We start from the raw sequence: 16,712 nt of genomic DNA, 5'->3' as shown, positions 1-16,712 counted from the left end.
CTACAACAATTTGTTGCACAGAGTAAATTCATTATCTACCAAATTTAATATGTTCGTCGTCGCTACTATATTGCAAAAAGCATCTACATTTTCAACAAAATGTTAATAAGTATTGAAAAAACTATAGAAAATTATATTTTTTAGCAAACATTCGTTTCAAACAGTTCACATAACTTAAATTTCTAAGTTTGCGAATGTATCAATCTTTTAACAATTCTTGAGATGTGTGTTAGGTTGTTTTACAAATTCTTTATACATTATACATGTATGTATATAATATTTGCAAATATCACGTACAAAAATTGTTATTCTTTTAGTCCAAGAATTTCACAACTATAAATATACATACATATATGTTTCGTTTTTTGAAACAGGAATATGTTAGACGAATGTTTGTTTATATATAATTGTTTTTTCATTAACAATTTTGAATTTCGAATGGGAAGACTCTAAATACAAGACAGGCGCGTCTTCAATCGTAATCTCTCGTAACTTCTAGAAGATACGTCTCGTAATTTCTACAAGAGACGTCTCGTAATTTCTAGAAGAGTACGTATCGTAATTTCTAGAATAAAATCGAAAGTGATTCGAGAATTTGCTTGAAAATGTTCGACTGTCGCTTGAATTGTCCGCGCATCTCACCGGTGCTGGTATATATAGAATTACATTGCAAGCCTGAGCTGCCAGTGTAGAAAGGACAGGCAGCTTGTGAACATCGTTTGCGTACTATAATATTCAGAAAGTAAACGAATTTTTACGGACTTCTGTGCTCATAAAAAAACTGCAAAATGAGATCGAGAATGACATTGATTCCAAAATTGTTTTCTCATTGGTGGGAAACATTAGAGCAACCACATCGATTAATTGACCAGCATTTCGGCAGAGGAATACGACCGGAACAATTTTTCTCGTCAGTTTTTGACAGAACACCGTTTAGAAGAGTTCCATTTAATTATTATCAACCATGGGTAGACTGGATGAAGGAAGAAGAAAGTGGAATGTCCGTAGTGAAACACGACAAAGATAAGTTTCACGTAGTACTTGATGTACAACAATTTAAACCCGAGGAAGTAAATGTAAAAGTTGTCGACAATTTCATTGTTGTGGAGGGTAAGTGTCATGTTTTTGATTAAAAAGTATATTTATGTGTAATAATTGTTGATCGGAAGAATGTAAGGTTAACGCGTAGTCGCATGGTCAATATGGCGTTATATTCTGTTTCGAAATGCGTCACTTGTTACCGGTTGTTAATTCTTGCAATAACAAAGATCCACTTCCGTTAATCGTGTTTAATTTTAATACAGTGTCACCGAATTTTTGACTAGTAAATTATAATTATTTCCACAGGAAAACACGAAGACAAGGAAGATGATCACGGAATCATTTCAAGACATTTTGTTAGAAAATATTTAGTACCGGAACAATGTGATCCTGAACGAGCGACGAGTACCTTGTCTTCGGACGGTGTTTTAACCGTGACAGCGCCAAGAAAACCAGAAACCATTGCAAAGAAGCAAGAAAAACCAATTAAAATTGAACATATTGGGAAACCGATGAAAGAGAAGGAACTCGAAAAAATGAAAAGTAGTCTATAGAAATCGAGTCAATTTTGTATTTCGTAATATACGTTTAATACTTACATCTTTCTTACAATTCTTAGAACATGTAAATGTTTATAATATATCGTTTGTATATTGAAAAAACATTTTAACTATAGAAACCAAATAAATGAACTATTATAAAAACCAAACATTTACCTTTTAAATTATTCTTTCGTCCGATATTGTATTTATTTCATCTCTGTAAAAACAGCTACGCACGTTTGCCATTCACAGAGAGTAAACTGTGTTTTTACCATTAACCCGGCTTAATGTTCTCTTTCAATCGAATTGTTAACATTTCGTTAAGAATTTGTTTCGACCTATGTTTTCTACATATGCATTATTAGAATTTATCATAACTAACCCTTTTTATTCGAACAAACAACATTAAAATGATCACGCGTCGATACTTTGTTTCCTATAAAGTGTTCAAGAAATGTATTTTTTGTTATTATTCTGTTTATCACTTTATATTATTGTTTTTGTTATGTAAGAAACCTGAATAAGTTTTTATTTAAGTAAGTTTGTTTAGTAGTTACAAATATTTGTATTATTACAATTATGCTGTGCCAATACTTTTGTTTAGTATTGTATACTATATAATTATATAGCAGTTCATATACTGTTATTCTAACAAGATTTGAAAAATAAAAAGAAATTTAATGAAGAATGATAACGACACACCATCTATCGATTTTCAGAAGTAATTTTTAACGACTTTCGAGTGTAAAGGCAACGAATCATATACATAAATACGTACGTACACACCGTACTATTGAAATCCACCGTAACTATTGCCGCTTAACTTTTAAAAAGTATAAATGTGTTGTGTCACACAGGACGTAATTATTGCTATGCGCATGATTTTAGATGCGATCGATTTAATGGTAAAGAAAATTGAACAGTTTAACAGTATTGTATTTTTAAATCAGTAACAGGAGATTAGGTAAATTATCTTAAAGTTGTATTCCTTGAAATAATCTTAACATATTTATATAACAGGTTTTGCAAACATTTACAAATTTCGAACAGCAACTTTTCCATTTATGAACAGAATTTTTGGCGTAAAAAGTTACGTAAAACTTAAAAACGCGTCGAAGGATTTAAGAAATTGTTATCTTATCGTTATGAAGACTGTTATAGGATAAAATACATGAACTTCAATTTGGTAAAACAAAATTTATTTATTTATAAATGTATTATGTGACATAAAAAAATAGCGCAAATAAGTCTTAAACAATGGCAGCTATTAAGTATACATATGTGTACTCACGAAGTATGGAAACAAATAAAGTATAAAACAAAAACATCATACAACGAATGAAGAAAAAAAATATATATATATATAATAATGAAAGAGTATATATATATATATATATATGTTATTATATGATGTACTTTTTCATTCTAACTTTCATATATTTTAATAACAAGAAATGCTAATAGGAATGTAATCATTAATGATCAACAACAATTATGCTAAATAGGAGTAGTACGAATAGAAGATATTTTCATGGAATGTTTTCAGTTCTCTCCTTTGTCTTGCTTTTGCGATTGCATCAACTTTGTTTGGATTGCTGGTGCACCAGTTTGCTCGATTTTGATTACTCTTTCGTTTTCTACCATCGGCTGATCCTTTCTCGGCGAAGTTATACTAAGAATACCATCAGAAGACAACTTCGATGAAACTTTGTCAATGTCACATTGCTCGGGTATCAAGTATTTTCTGACAAACTGACGCGACACCCAACCATGTTCGTCGCGTTTCTCGTTGTGACTTGCTGTGACGATGACAAAATTGTCGACAATTTTGATGTCAAGCTCTTCCGGCTTAAATTGTTGTACATCGAGTACTACGTGAAATTTATCCTTATCTGGCAGGACAGTCGAAGAACCTGTCTCCTCACTAGAGTACAGCAAATTAGCCCATGGTCTGTAATAGTTTTTTTTTGCTGGACACGAGTGTGATTTTATCCGGTTTGGCATTAGTATGTCTTCTGGGCAAACGCCGATAATGAAGTCGTTTTCTAGCTGTTGTGGGCGATTCAAATTCTCCAACAAATCGGAAAACAGCAGCGGTACCAGTGACATTTTGTAGTTATTTAACTTGATGACAGTATCAAAATACTACGATATCAATCTCGCTCGAGGAAGCACTGGAACTTTGTTCTAACTTGCGATACACACCACCACTCTGTTACTAGGAGACACTGCGGTAACGGTGCCCTCCAGCTGCTTTTATATCTGCGCTCGCGCAGGTCGCGACGTCTCTCGAAGTTTCGAGGCCGGACGGCTATTGAGTGAGTTTCGTATGCATATAGATATCAGTACGTTATAGCGAAAAGGTGAGTTCATACCATTGTCATACCTTCATTTATATATCGACGAAATAAAGGCGGTATATACATTTACGTATGATTTGTATCTGCACAACTATATCATCATTTTCAAAATGTTCTCCTTTACCGTTGGTGACACCTTTATGAAGTTTTTATCTTTTATTGATTATTTTTTGAAATTTCCACTAGATATTTTCTTCTCGGTAATGTTGGTACACCTGACACAAATGAATTTTTTATATTCGTGCTTTGTAGCGGGGAAACGAAATTATAGTTGCAGTTGTAAAAATTTGACTTGCATAATTTCTCTGATAGTCTATTTACGAACCTCTTTATCCAATGTTTGTGTAATTAATTCGAAATTTATGAAATATTTGAGAAAAAATATTAATCATTTTATGCGATGCCAATAATGCCAAACCTAAGAACCGATGATACGCAAAAAAATTTTAATTTTAAACTAAAGTAATGTAAGGTATCAAAACATTATCTACAAATTAGATAATGACGGTATAAATGAATTTTATATAAATGAGTTCATATGAATACGTTAAGTGAAATTACAAATAACTAAGGTGTTTTAGGTCATTTTCTTGTTGTGAGAATTATAAGTTTTATGTGACAATAAAATTGAAGTAAATTAAATTTTGCCCTAACTTAATATGTTACCAACAAGCTGCACGAAAATTTGAATTGTGTGTATAACTCTTTGTATTCGTAAAAATGTTGTGGCAGAATCATTTTTGAAAGTATTTTTTGCAACTTTTTACATAATATTTACACTGCAGTTAAACACTATGTATTCTCAGTATCCGTATTTACTCAGTAGTTAATTTTGATATTTAATGATTCTAGAAGGCTCTAGTCTAAGATAATTCTAGATGGTGTTCGATCACCGCTCCCCCACTATATTCGTGAAGCGCGATGAATATATACTCACGTAGCGGCCATTGTGAATGAATTCGAAAGAAGCTGTGACGTTACCATTCGTTAGGGCAAATCTTTTGTTGCGTTCAAAGTGCGAAACTGTGCCAATATTTAGATGAAAAATTAAAAAGGAAACGAAAGTCTTAAGCGAAAAAAAGCAAACGTCTAAAACAAGAAAACAACACGCTAGTAAATAACATATACTTTAACAGAAGCTTTGTATCTTGTCGCTAACGGTTGAACTACTAAAAGAAGAACAATGTCTCTGCTACCGATATTATTCTCCAATTGGTGGGAAGATTTAGAAAGACCCCATCGGCTTTTTGATCAGAACTTCGGATTGTCTTTGAGACCCGAGGATTTACCGACTTCTGTTTTATCACCTCTTAACACTGATATTTTGGTACTCAAACCTCGTCGTCGTGGTTTTCAAAGATATCATCCCTACGAAAGGAGCATAGATCGTAAATTCAATGGAACATCTACGGTGCATGCAGATGGAGACAAATTCCATGTAACTTTAGATGTTCAACAATTTGACCCGGAAGAAGTATCTGTAAAAGTTTCAGATAGAAATGTAATTGTTGAGTGCAAGCATGACGAAAGACAGGACGAGCATGGTTGGATATCAAGACAGTTTGTACGAAAGTATATTGTACCGGAGCAATGTGATATCGATCAATTGGAATCAAAATTGTCTTCCGATGGAGTTTTGACTATTACATCTCCGAGGAAAAAACTTGATTCGCAACCAAAAAATGAAAGAGTCATTAAGATTCAAACTACAGGGCAGCCTGCTTTAAGGGATGATTCAAAACCAATAGAAACACAGAAGGAAGCAAATCAAACACAGAAGAATACTGTGCAGCAGAGAAGTCAAGAGCACACTGTTAAAGCTGCTTAAGAAGATAAATTTATTTGTCATATTGTAGCAATGTGTGTTCCCTGTTTTACAGTATTTTGTCATTTCATTTTTCAATTATATAATTACCGTAAAGTATTTTCATTCATTATATGTTAATATAAAGCATACTGAAACGTATTTTCATATTATTCTCACTGTTCCTTTGCAAGTATTAGTCTAAAAACATTGTTTTATGGATTCTTGAACTTTTACGAACAAGTTTTACCTATCTACCAATTATAATGGTACTATTTAAATAATGTAATATTTAAAATTAATTTGTCCTGAAATGTTTTATAATAAAAGCTACAGTTTTTGTATAATTATTTATATTTATTTCTCACACATTTCCTTTAAAAATTATAACCGTTCTTTAGTCCCAGAGAAATTGAATTTATCTGTCAGAAAATTTTCAAATATGATATTTCTAAACAGTATAAAATATGTACATATAAATTAATAGTGCCTGGTAGTGCTAGTAATGTAAGTTTAAAGTAGAAATGTTTTGAAATGAGTTATAACAATTTCTTACACCGTAGAATTAGGTAAGTTCAGGTATAAATGAACCAAATAAATTGTAAAAGACACGATTTATTAAAACTTAAAAATGTCTAATTGCAATTACAAATTTGTTTGTTCAATAATGGACGGTATTTTAATATGTTAAATTATTTGTCAATTATTTAAGTAAAATAATACAGAGTATGCAAAAATGATTGTCAATAAGACATAGAGTACTTACTGAATTAAACAAAAAATGTTTGGTAAACACAAGTTTACAACATTTTTACATACTCTGTGTAAGCAATATATTTCATATACACATCAGTGTGTAATAAATGCAAGTATTCTAATAGAGTTTATGACCTTACATTTCAATATAAAAATAGCAATACTATTAAATTAATAATCAGACTTTTTGGACGGAATGAATCTTGCTTGCCAGCAACAGATCTCTAAGTGTAAATTTTGATACTGACTTATTTTTTCACTTTACTATTTATATGTATAAATTTGGTATTTCTTATCTTAAAACTTGTCGGTACTTTAAACACTATTTCCATAAAAGTATAATATATCTGAGTTATAGATCATGAAAGAATGTATTAAAATTAGCTTCATTTAAATTTTTATGGAAATGTTATCAGAATTTAGTACTCATTTCTTGTGGCGTGTAATATTATTTTACATTCAAAGTTCTTATTTATACTATATACAAGTATAAAAAATGTTATGAAATATAGTTGAATTGAAATTATTTGAATTCCACTGCATTTCATTTCTTGTAAATAGTAATCAAAACAAATTTGATTTCTATTACAATGTTTAGCAAATGTGTTTTAAATAGCAATTTGTTGCACCACTATACTCATAAGCAATAGTAATGTTGAAACAGCAATAGTAACAGAACTATTGCATCTATGATCGAAGTAACAAAAACACCATGTTACCTCGTCATAATAATCTCTATGAATATCTAATTGAGGAATGGTATTATTCACATAATGTCCTAATCTGACATTTTTAGCAGCAGGACGGCAACCCTCGTATCGATCTGCTGGAATGTCTGTTCTAAAGCTGCGAACAGAGCTCAAACACTCTCGTGTTATGATAGTTTCGGCTAAAACACATGTAATGTAGCTGTAGAAACTAACAAAAGATATTTACCATTCTTTACTATTTATATGTAATGTATTTACAACACAGCACATACCTCCTTTTCTTTCAATAATTTTTATACATTTATCATCATATTCTGGACAAACTTCTCCCCAAAACCATAACCAATTTAAAGGTGTGCCACACCCAGGATAATTACTGTTACATCTGTAACAGTATAAACTTTGTCCTGCAAATACAAAACACGTTATAACATAAACATGTAAACTAATAATAACCACACCCTTTTGCACGATGTTAATTGAATTACTGTTATACCTTTGGTAATAAATAAACTTAGCAAGAAGATGACAGAAATTAATTTATTCATTCTCATTTATAAAATAATATCTAAATTTATTTAAAGCCTGAATAACCGATAAATTGTTATTGTAACAGTAATTTGAACTTCTAATAAAACAATTCTATACACTTCCTATGTTACATGAATGACGCGTCTAAAGCAATTATCTACACACTTTTGCATAGTATATTCTGTTTACTTACAGCATATAGTGACACCTGTGTAGCTTGTTACGCCTTTTATCATGTAAGTTGTAATACTGGTCACGCCCTCTGGTAGCACACTTCAAAATAAATATATTTGTTCAATTTTTGTGCGAATGCAGAATAGAATTTGTTTGCAATCGATGGAACCATTAAAAAACTCGTTGCAGATACCAGCTTACAGAGATCGTATAAAAATTACGTTATGAATGATTTTGATTCATATTGTTTACAGTGTAAAGGACATTTGAGTATTTTGAGTCTATCGAAGGAGAATGGATAATTGGGCAACATGCCTATTCGAATCGTCGAAAACCGAGACATTTGTCAGACTAGTTTAACTACAATTTTAATGTATCCACACTCTACAAAGGCGGATTCCAAAGAGGAAAGAATGTGGAAATGTGGAAATATGTTTATACGACATTTTGTGTTATTTAAATTGTACAAGACTTAAACCGAGTATAAAATTTGTAAAATAGAAGTATTTTAATTATTATTATTTTAATTAATATTGAATATTAATACTTCTTTACTGCAAATACGACATTTTAAATACAACAAAATGGGTGGAAAGTAATTGTACGTTAAACAATCGCCGAGATAATAAATCTTTTACGAAAGTAGTTCTCGTAAAAATGGGTAAAAATTGTCAACTTCGCGTTTGTTGAAACAATGTCGAAAACAGAAAATAATGACCTACAAATTACTTATCAGAATGATATTTTGAGTTTTCTTTACAGCATAATTTACAATAGATGTCGGTAATATCAGACTGGGTATGTGCGATAGAACCATGAATGGTGTATAGGAACGAGTTTTCTACATTTATCGACTTCGGTCATTCGATCGAATACAGTTCCTAGACTGAGTGTTTTTTAAACGAAAAGATTGCTTCAAAATCATTGCTATTTTATAAGATCGGTACTTTTATTTTACAAAGTTTGTACTATATCTCACCTGTGATTTTGATTACTGTCATAATAATAAATTCTCGGTGCAAATAGCTTCTATTCTTGTATCAATAGCGCTGAAATTTGATTCTAGTCGAAGTTGATAATGTTGGAAGTGACACGGAAAAGGTAACTCAGTTTAGAAGTTCCCAATTCGTGCAACACGAAAAGCATTACCTACAATGTCTATTTTATATTATGTCTACATCACGTATAGTTTGTGTTTGTCGGTATTTTCATTCTTAACGTTATCGATACGAGCTGTTATTTTTTATAATAATAATTTTTGTATTACGAACAAAAGTATTAGTAGCTGCGTTACTTCTTCGAACACGGATAATGTTTATTTAACTAACATCTTTTTCTAGCTCTGTTTATTGGTTGTATATTTTTATCGTTTGCCGATAAAAAGATATTCAGAAAATTTCTTTAACAATGCTTGGTGTATTTTAATATATAATAAAGTACTTTGTTACTTTTTGTTGTTGTTTAAGAACGAGTTTAAATATTATTAACTATATTAGTTATATTTTTCATAGAATCGAGAATCGATGATAAATTAGCGACAAGTTGACTGCAACGTGGCGTCCTCTTGAGAAATGGTTCGGGAAAGTGACCCGCGAGATGATTTCTTTTGGGCAGGTTTGTATCGAACAATATATCGATGTATAAATATTTTTAGACGCTTGTTTTACAAGCATATATATACACGTAGTGCGAGTTTAAGTTAATTTTTGAAAATGCAGCAGCATCGAATAAACGAGTTGGTATCGTTTCAGGGCGTGTACGTGTAATAACATTTCTTCGCATATTTGCATATCGCAATATTTTGCTTAAAGAGTATGTAAAACGATTTATTCGCAATTTTCCGTCGGTGCATTTGCGAAAATAATCATAATAGTCGCGCGAAGCGTATATCGATCGGTTTGTTGATATAGAAAAGGAAAGATAAATATTTCGTATTGTGTTTACAAATAATTCCCGACCCTTTCGAGTAGCAATTAATAATATGCAATCATTTTACGCGATAAGCGTATCAATGTTCCTCTTTGGTGGAACTTGGTAAAGGTTGCTTTTGTATTTTGCTGCGGCGCGCATGATGCTAATAACTAAAAACATTTAAACGTATTACCAACCAAGTATTTTACCCGTGGTAGAGCGTAGATTGTTTATCGCAATTTCGTAATATTTCAAAATTTATGCCAATCTCTCTTCTCTTTTATCGTATACGTTGGACCGACAATTGTGCTTTTCAATTTCGTCCCGGGCCATCGGGTGATTATGAAGTTATACAAATGCATCGCATGGTCCTCGATTAAAACGCACAGCTTCCGGTAAAATCTTTTGTTCGTGACTTGTACCATCGTAAACGTATGGAGTTTAATAAATATTTCGGGACACGTGGATGGTTCGATGAACCGACACGTTTGTCGTGTCGTTTATTCGACCGAGTCGACATTATTTTCATTTATTCGATGCATTTTCTCGGTGCATTCGTTTATCGGTTAATGAAAATTCTTACGTGTACCAAAACTGTGTAAATCGAGTTCGAAAGGAAAGATACGAAGACGTGTATTTATGCGGAGAAGAAAGAAATTTTGTGCGAGTATATTGGGTCAGATGTTATACTTAAAATGTTAGTGTACTCCAAAATTGTATAAATCGCGTTTGGATAGAACGATACGGAGAGAAAAGAAATGCGAGCGTAATTGAGTTAGACGCTATTGTCAAAATTTTTACATTTTTGCAAATTGTATAAATCGCGTTTGAAGGAAACGATACGAAAACGAGTACTTACAAAGAAAGAAGAATTTTTTTTATCGAATCAGACGTAATGATCGGCCTTCGTGAAGTAAAATGGGTCGACACTGTCCACGTTCTACTTATAAGTAGCATTTCATTCCCCTTAAACCTATACCGCTACCGATGAATGGATCGTCGTGTCATTGGTGCACGATATAGGCGTAGTGTCTCGCAGTTGTGCTTGAATTTTGTCGATCGACGTTAGCCACTATGCCAATCTCATTTTGTGGATACCGAATATGGCCAGTTTTAGCTGCTATGCGTCATTTTGTGGCTGTCGAATATAACCAGCACTGGACACTGTGTATCACTTTGTAGAAGACAAATATAAATAGTACTAACTACTATTTTGTGGGTGCTGAATATAACTAGTATCAACCATTGTGAATCATTTTGTGGACGTCGAATATAACTGTACTGACCACTGTGACTTACTTTGTGGACGTCGAATATAACTAGTATCAACCATTGTGAATCATTTTGTGGACGTCGGATATAACTAGTACCAATTATTGTGAATCATTTTGTGGATGACAAATGTAACTAGTACTAACTCGGCTCATTTTGTGGACGATGAATATAACTAGTACCAACCATTGTGACTCATTTTGTGGATGTTGAATATAACTAGCACTGGCTACTGTGTATCACTTTGTGGATGACAAATTTAACTAGTACTAACCACTGTGACTTATTTTGTGGACGCCGAATATAACTAGTACTAACCATTGTAAATCATTCTGCGGATGCTGGATATAACCATTACTTAAAAGTTTGTAAATAATGGACGAGTTATTCGGGTGGCCTGTTTCGAATGTTTTCCCCGGTATGACACCTTTTCGATTATTTGCCCGCAGTGTGCTAAATTCGGCCCAATCCGTGTCAAAAGGGGTCGACGCGGGAACTCGTGAATTCTCTGTTAAAATATCTGCCGAAAATCAAGGTTTCCATCGAGTGCGAAATTGTTGAGCATCGTTTCGTTTAACGAATTCCAAAATTGTTCGATACTTGCGAGGACCCGAATACATTGCCTCCGTTACAAATCGATGTAACGGAGCCACGTTGAATCGAGGAACGCTCACAAGGAACGTTCGCGACCGAAAGGGGTTAAGAAATTTCCAATGTACCAGTCCGTCTCCCTACCATCGAGATCCGAAGTCGTATTTTTCGCGACGCATCGTAAATTTATAGGCGCGACGCGGTACTTCCGCGAACGAGCGTGGATGACGTTAATGGTATCAATACGATCTATAAATCAAACGGGACGTGACATCTGTTACCCTGATGCAACGGTCGCGTAAAATCCAACGAAGAGAGTAAATGGTAAAATTGGCCAAACAGAGCGGTCGGCGGCGGTATCTCGCGGCCATCCTCTCGCCCCGGCGGTATCGACGCCACTATATTACGATCGTGGGATATCGTCTAGAGAAGTCCTCATTGTCGCCGACCGGGATCTCTGGATTTTGTCCTTATCCTCGTCGGACAACTGGCGAAAACTTTCGCGATAAACTCGACGGGAACGTCCTCGAAGCGTTCCTTCTGCCCTCATCCCCCTCATTCCCCTCATCCCCCTCCCCTCTCCCCCCCGGCTCGTTCTGGCCGCTGCGGCACGCCCGTGCTTTTCCCTTCGAACACCGAGCAACGCGATTTCGTAATCTCGAAGAAAGTATATAGTTACACCTCCTTCTTCCTCGCGTCGTTTCAGATGCCAAGATATAGATACGGGGAACCGGGACCAAAGGTTCGAGCGGTAGTGGCGGTAGCGGTGGAGGTGGTGGTGGTGGTCGAAGGGTTTCTGGATATCTCATGGATTCCAGGAGTAGCCGCCCGAGGCGTTCAACCAATTAGCTAACTCCACGGTACTTTACCCTCGAAACCGCTAACGAAGAACCCGGCCGAACGAAGAAAATCGAGAGGGCGGAGGGAAATCCAGATATTCCTTGCGGGGTGGATTCTGCTCGCTGCGTGGTTTCGCCCGAGGCTGTCCTTTGCTCCCGTTGCCCCCCGGAAGACGTGTGCCCCCCCCCCCCCGCACCCTCCGTCTCTTTTGCCCGATCTCCTGTTTATTTTGCTAATGCGAACTCAATTTTCAATTATTCCGTCGAGTTTCGATACCGTCCTTCGTTTCGTTTATCCGGCTCGCCCGCCTGCGTGTTCCTCGTTGTTAGATCGTAGAGTCGCCCCGATAAGTGGTCGCGATCGGTCCGTTTCAATTTTACGCTCCGCGTTACCGCGTTCAAGAGATTAAAAGAATGTGTTTCAGAAAGATGTTCTTAGAATAATCTGAGGAGATTGTCTGGAATCATTTTTTCACACCTCTTTGTAGAGACCAACATTGGTTCGCGAGATGTTCCAGAGTGTCGAGAGACTCTGTGTATAAAATTTCAAATCGTTCGAAGATTGAGAAACACGACACTCTCGATTAGTGCATCGAATTTCGTCACCAATTTAGGTTATCTCGGTTCTTTCTCCCCTTATTTCTGCTCCTTATTTCCGTCAAAGTTTAGTCTGCAGAATGTAAAAGGTAGCTCATCGAGACCCCCTCCGAGTTTCCAGTTTGGTTGCCATTTAGCGCTTTGAAAAGTGCCCGAAGCAGCGAAACCGGTAGACAAGCTGGCGGGTAGGAAGGAAAAGAAGACGGAAAGAAGGGATGGGAAGAAAAATAAGAAGAACCGAGAGAGAGGAGAACACGGACCGGGAAGCTGGTGATAATTAGAAATTAAGTTAAGCTCGTTACGTAACAAGAACAACAAGCTACGGTTTTGACTCGAGAAAGTAAGTAATACAGTGCGCAGTGAGCAACGGGTATGCGAAATAAACAATGATTGCGTCTGTATCGATGAGGTCACGGATCTCTGCGGAAACTATAGTCGGATCGAAGAAAGCATCGCCTCGATTATCGAGGCAAGCTTCGTAAACTGGAAGTTACAGGAATAGGGTAAAACCGGGTATATATTTCTCCCGCTGGTGAACAATTGGCCGACGTAAGAAACTTTGGACACCGTCAGAAATCTTAATTGGACCTAGCGCAACGTAAAAATAACGATCTTCCGTTAAAAGAATTACTCGATTCGAAGACAAATAAGATTTTTCGAAGGTGTCTATTCACTCGATACCAATTAAATCCACTTTTCTAAATTAATCTTTCAACACCGATCGAACCAATTGGTCGAATGGCCGTTTCAAAATTTGATTTACAATTCTGCATTAATCGTTAGTTCTTTCGTTCGTTTAACTTCATCTTTTTTCCTTTCGAAATATATTATCTTTATTTTACACTCGGTCAAACGAACAAGAACGTATAAAATGCCGGGACGGTTAGCGATGAATCAATTTTAAAATAAATCTCGATTCTCGAAACGATCGTTACGCGTGATTTATACCAAAAACTATTATTTATACGAAAATTTATACCAGTGATTCGTTAATGAAATTATTATTTCGAGTAATTCACACGAGAAGAATCGGTTTCTTTGTACCTCGAATCGTCACGCGTTTCGTACCTTTTCCTCTCGTCTGCCCCCTGCCCCCTGCCCCCCCCCCCAAGGGCCGAGTTTCAGAATACATCGGTTAAACGGTTCGCGTTTCGAAGTTTTCCGACGTGCCGTCTACGTTTGTCGCGGGTGCGTTACGAATTCTTGTTTATCGACGCCTCGAGTAAATTGGCATTGAACGGCGGGTGTTTCCCTCCGCCTCGGTGAAGATTTATCGTTAGATCGACTTCCGTGGACTTTTCTTCGCGGCAAGCATCGGAAACCGAGGCGACGTTCTCACGTCGCTCGCGACGTGACGGCATAACTTTGCATAGACCCGATATGAGCCACCTACGCGTCATCCGTATGTACAAACCCTTCCAGTCGAATCTTGTGATCGAGATAAGGCATTCGGGTTCGAACACGAAGCACGGCTCGTTGGCATCCGCATCGCGAGATAAGGCGCGACGCGAATACGAAAGAGTCTGCTCCCACTGCAAATTTATAGGGAATCGTCTCTTCTATCGCGACACCATGTAAACGCGCGAACGCCACCGCCCGCGACGATCACGCGTGCTGGAAGCGAGCGTTTTCCCGCGAGGATCGTTTATTTACGTTGTACCGCGTCTCGCCCCGCCGCGACCCGCACCCGCACCCGCACCCTCGCTACGCTTTTAATACGAGAACGTTGTATTTATCGAATAACGCCGAGCAACAGAATCAATATAAATTCATCGATGGTAATTCGATTGCGTGCGCACGGTATAAGTTTACGTTCACCGTTTCGCGTTATTTTTTTCCCTCGCGCGTTGTTTTTCGCGAAAACAACACGGTGAGCGTGTTCCGAATGACCGAAACATTAGCACGGTTTCGAGTACGGTGCAGGGACCCGTATTCGTACTAATTGGGAGACCAAAGTGGCCGGATAAGAGAATTTTCGGTTAATAGAATGAATGATTTTTCTTTTTTTTTTTTGCCGAATAAAAGACTTACGCTGTACATTTTATTGTTCAGTGGACGGCAAAGTTCTGGCGGGAAGTAGGAAATTTTCGTTTAAAATGTCGAATTTTACGGCTCGAGCAACCAACAAAAGATTGTTAATTCTTCGCTCGAGGGAATTTATACGCAGACGTTTAAAAATGTTGCGTGCATCGTAATTTTTAAACGAATTTCATTTTCAACGCCCCTTAATGACAGGCAATTTATATCTTATTTACGAACTCGATTACGGTCTTTTTTCCACCATAATATTGTTGCGAAATTACACGTTGTAAAGTAAATTTAAAAACATACAACGTTGTTACGCATTGCCTTTTCGCAGTTTTCGGGCAACCCAATCAGATACGACAATAACTGTTTTTAATTTTCTCCGTAATTATTTTTACCTTCGATGATCGTACAAACGCATGTTTTATCTGCATTATATCGCTGTATAAGCGAAGGGTAATTAATTGTACGAAGCAAAGCGAACAATTTTTTGTCGTTTCGATTAATTTTTCGATTTTAACTTAAACACTACGTTTAAGCTGAAAACTACCCTTCTTAAATTGTTCTAAAATTTTCAACAGTTTTCTAAACGTTCACCCGATACTTTAACATTTACGCTAATTTTTTCGACGAAGACACTGTAAACTCTTTTCGTGTATTCGAAATTTAAACAATTTCGAACCGGAAGTTGGCTCGTGAATACAAATGCCTCGCGATTAGAGCGAACGGTCTTGCATGGCCGAAATCGACTTTAACCATTTTTGTTGAACCCTTTTCGCCTGTTTCGCGCGCAATTAAACGTAATAAAGTTAAACGTGGAAATAATTGTAATAACCCCGAAATAGCCGTATTGCGGACATCTCATTTACATACATCAAAATATTAACATTCTATAACGTCATTAGCATCTTGTTGACGTATTGACATATCGTTTATCCAAATTTACCGAATAATAGATTAGCGTCTACATTTTCAGGACATCACTTTTATTGTTTTTCCGTTTAGGTGAAAATTGAACACGAATAGTTTATTTAGGGTAAATCCATCGAGAGTGTTGAACACAAAGTGCAATTTATGCCGCATCGAAGAGTCGACGAGTTTTTTTTTGATTATTATCCTTGGTTTTTATCGACGTACTTTGTCAGCGTTTCTATAACATTTGGTCATTTTTATACCCTGTTTCGTAACAATGTATTAAAAGTAGTAACATAGGGTGTTTCAGTAAAAGCCATAGAAGTTTGAATTGTCATAGTCGTCGTGTTTGTTATTAAATTGTCAGAGTCGCGTGACATTTATATTCGGTAGTGCTGTGCAGATTATCAAGAATCGATACACAATTGCTTATTAAAATCTATTATCAAAATTTCTGTTCGCTTCGAATAACGTTTCCTGCATGTAATTGACCAATCCATAATTCGTCGTTTAGTGGAAAATTTCGAAGCCACTGGTTCGATTGTCGATCAGTCCGTTTTCACAAGTGTTGCCTAGGTCAAAATATATAGTGCAAAAAGCGAAGAGAATATTTCCACTGTAAAATGTTGTCGATGAATTTAAATTTT

At 35.8% G+C, this 16,712-nt stretch overlaps 3 protein-coding genes, 1 long non-coding RNA gene and 2 pseudogenes across 5 annotated transcripts in view; 2 read left to right on the top strand and 4 right to left on the bottom strand.

Annotated features, from left to right (window-relative positions):
- Positions 1-16,712, bottom strand: part of LOC143151511 (band 4.1-like protein 4) — a 226,401-nt gene that overhangs the window by 193,191 nt on the left and 16,498 nt on the right. The window lies entirely within an intron of this gene.
- On the top strand, positions 659-1,744 carry LOC143151588 (protein lethal(2)essential for life-like). Its single transcript, XM_076320895.1, has 2 exons — positions 659-1,110; positions 1,348-1,744. The coding sequence occupies exons 1-2, from the start codon at positions 789-791 to the stop codon at positions 1,593-1,595; spliced, it is 570 nt and encodes a 189-aa protein (XP_076177010.1). The 5' UTR covers positions 659-788; the 3' UTR covers positions 1,596-1,744.
- On the bottom strand, positions 2,804-3,819 carry LOC143151589 (protein lethal(2)essential for life pseudogene; annotated as a pseudogene).
- On the bottom strand, positions 3,737-4,089 carry LOC143151591 (uncharacterized). The gene is made up of 2 exons (XR_012993381.1): positions 3,970-4,089; positions 3,737-3,894 (listed from the first exon to the last, which is right to left on the bottom strand). It is a non-coding gene; the product is annotated as an uncharacterized LOC143151591 (long non-coding RNA).
- LOC143151587 (protein lethal(2)essential for life pseudogene) lies at positions 4,873-6,088 on the top strand (annotated as a pseudogene).
- Positions 6,372-7,942, bottom strand: Crim (QVR superfamily protein crim). Its single transcript, XM_076320897.1, has 3 exons — positions 7,710-7,942; positions 7,486-7,620; positions 6,372-7,392 (listed from the first exon to the last, which is right to left on the bottom strand). Exons 1-3 carry the CDS (start codon positions 7,765-7,767, stop codon positions 7,112-7,114), a joined length of 474 nt encoding a protein of 157 aa, XP_076177012.1. The 5' UTR covers positions 7,768-7,942; the 3' UTR covers positions 6,372-7,111.

The sequence above is a fragment of the Ptiloglossa arizonensis genome, chromosome 9 (genome assembly GCF_051014685.1).
Source record: "Ptiloglossa arizonensis isolate GNS036 chromosome 9, iyPtiAriz1_principal, whole genome shotgun sequence".
NCBI classification, from domain to species: Eukaryota; Metazoa; Arthropoda; class Insecta; order Hymenoptera; family Colletidae; genus Ptiloglossa; species Ptiloglossa arizonensis.
This window is presented reverse-complemented; position numbering and strand designations above follow the sequence as displayed.

Coding starts and splice junctions, on each gene's coding strand:
- LOC143151588 (XM_076320895.1), top strand. CDS start 789: ATGAGATCGAGAATGACATTGATTCCAAAATTGTTTTCTCATTGGTGG. Junction 1,111..1,347: donor CAATTTCATTGTTGTGGAGG/GTAAGTGTCATG, acceptor TTATTTCCACAG/GAAAACACGAAGACAAGGAA.
- Crim (XM_076320897.1), bottom strand. CDS start 7,767: ATGAGAATGAATAAATTAATTTCTGTCATCTTCTTGCTAAGTTTATTT. Junction 7,621..7,709: donor AAGTTTATTTATTACCAAAG/GTATAACAGTAA, acceptor TTGTATTTGCAG/GACAAAGTTTATACTGTTAC. Junction 7,393..7,485: donor AATTATTGAAAGAAAAGGAG/GTATGTGCTGTG, acceptor CATGTGTTTTAG/CCGAAACTATCATAACACGA.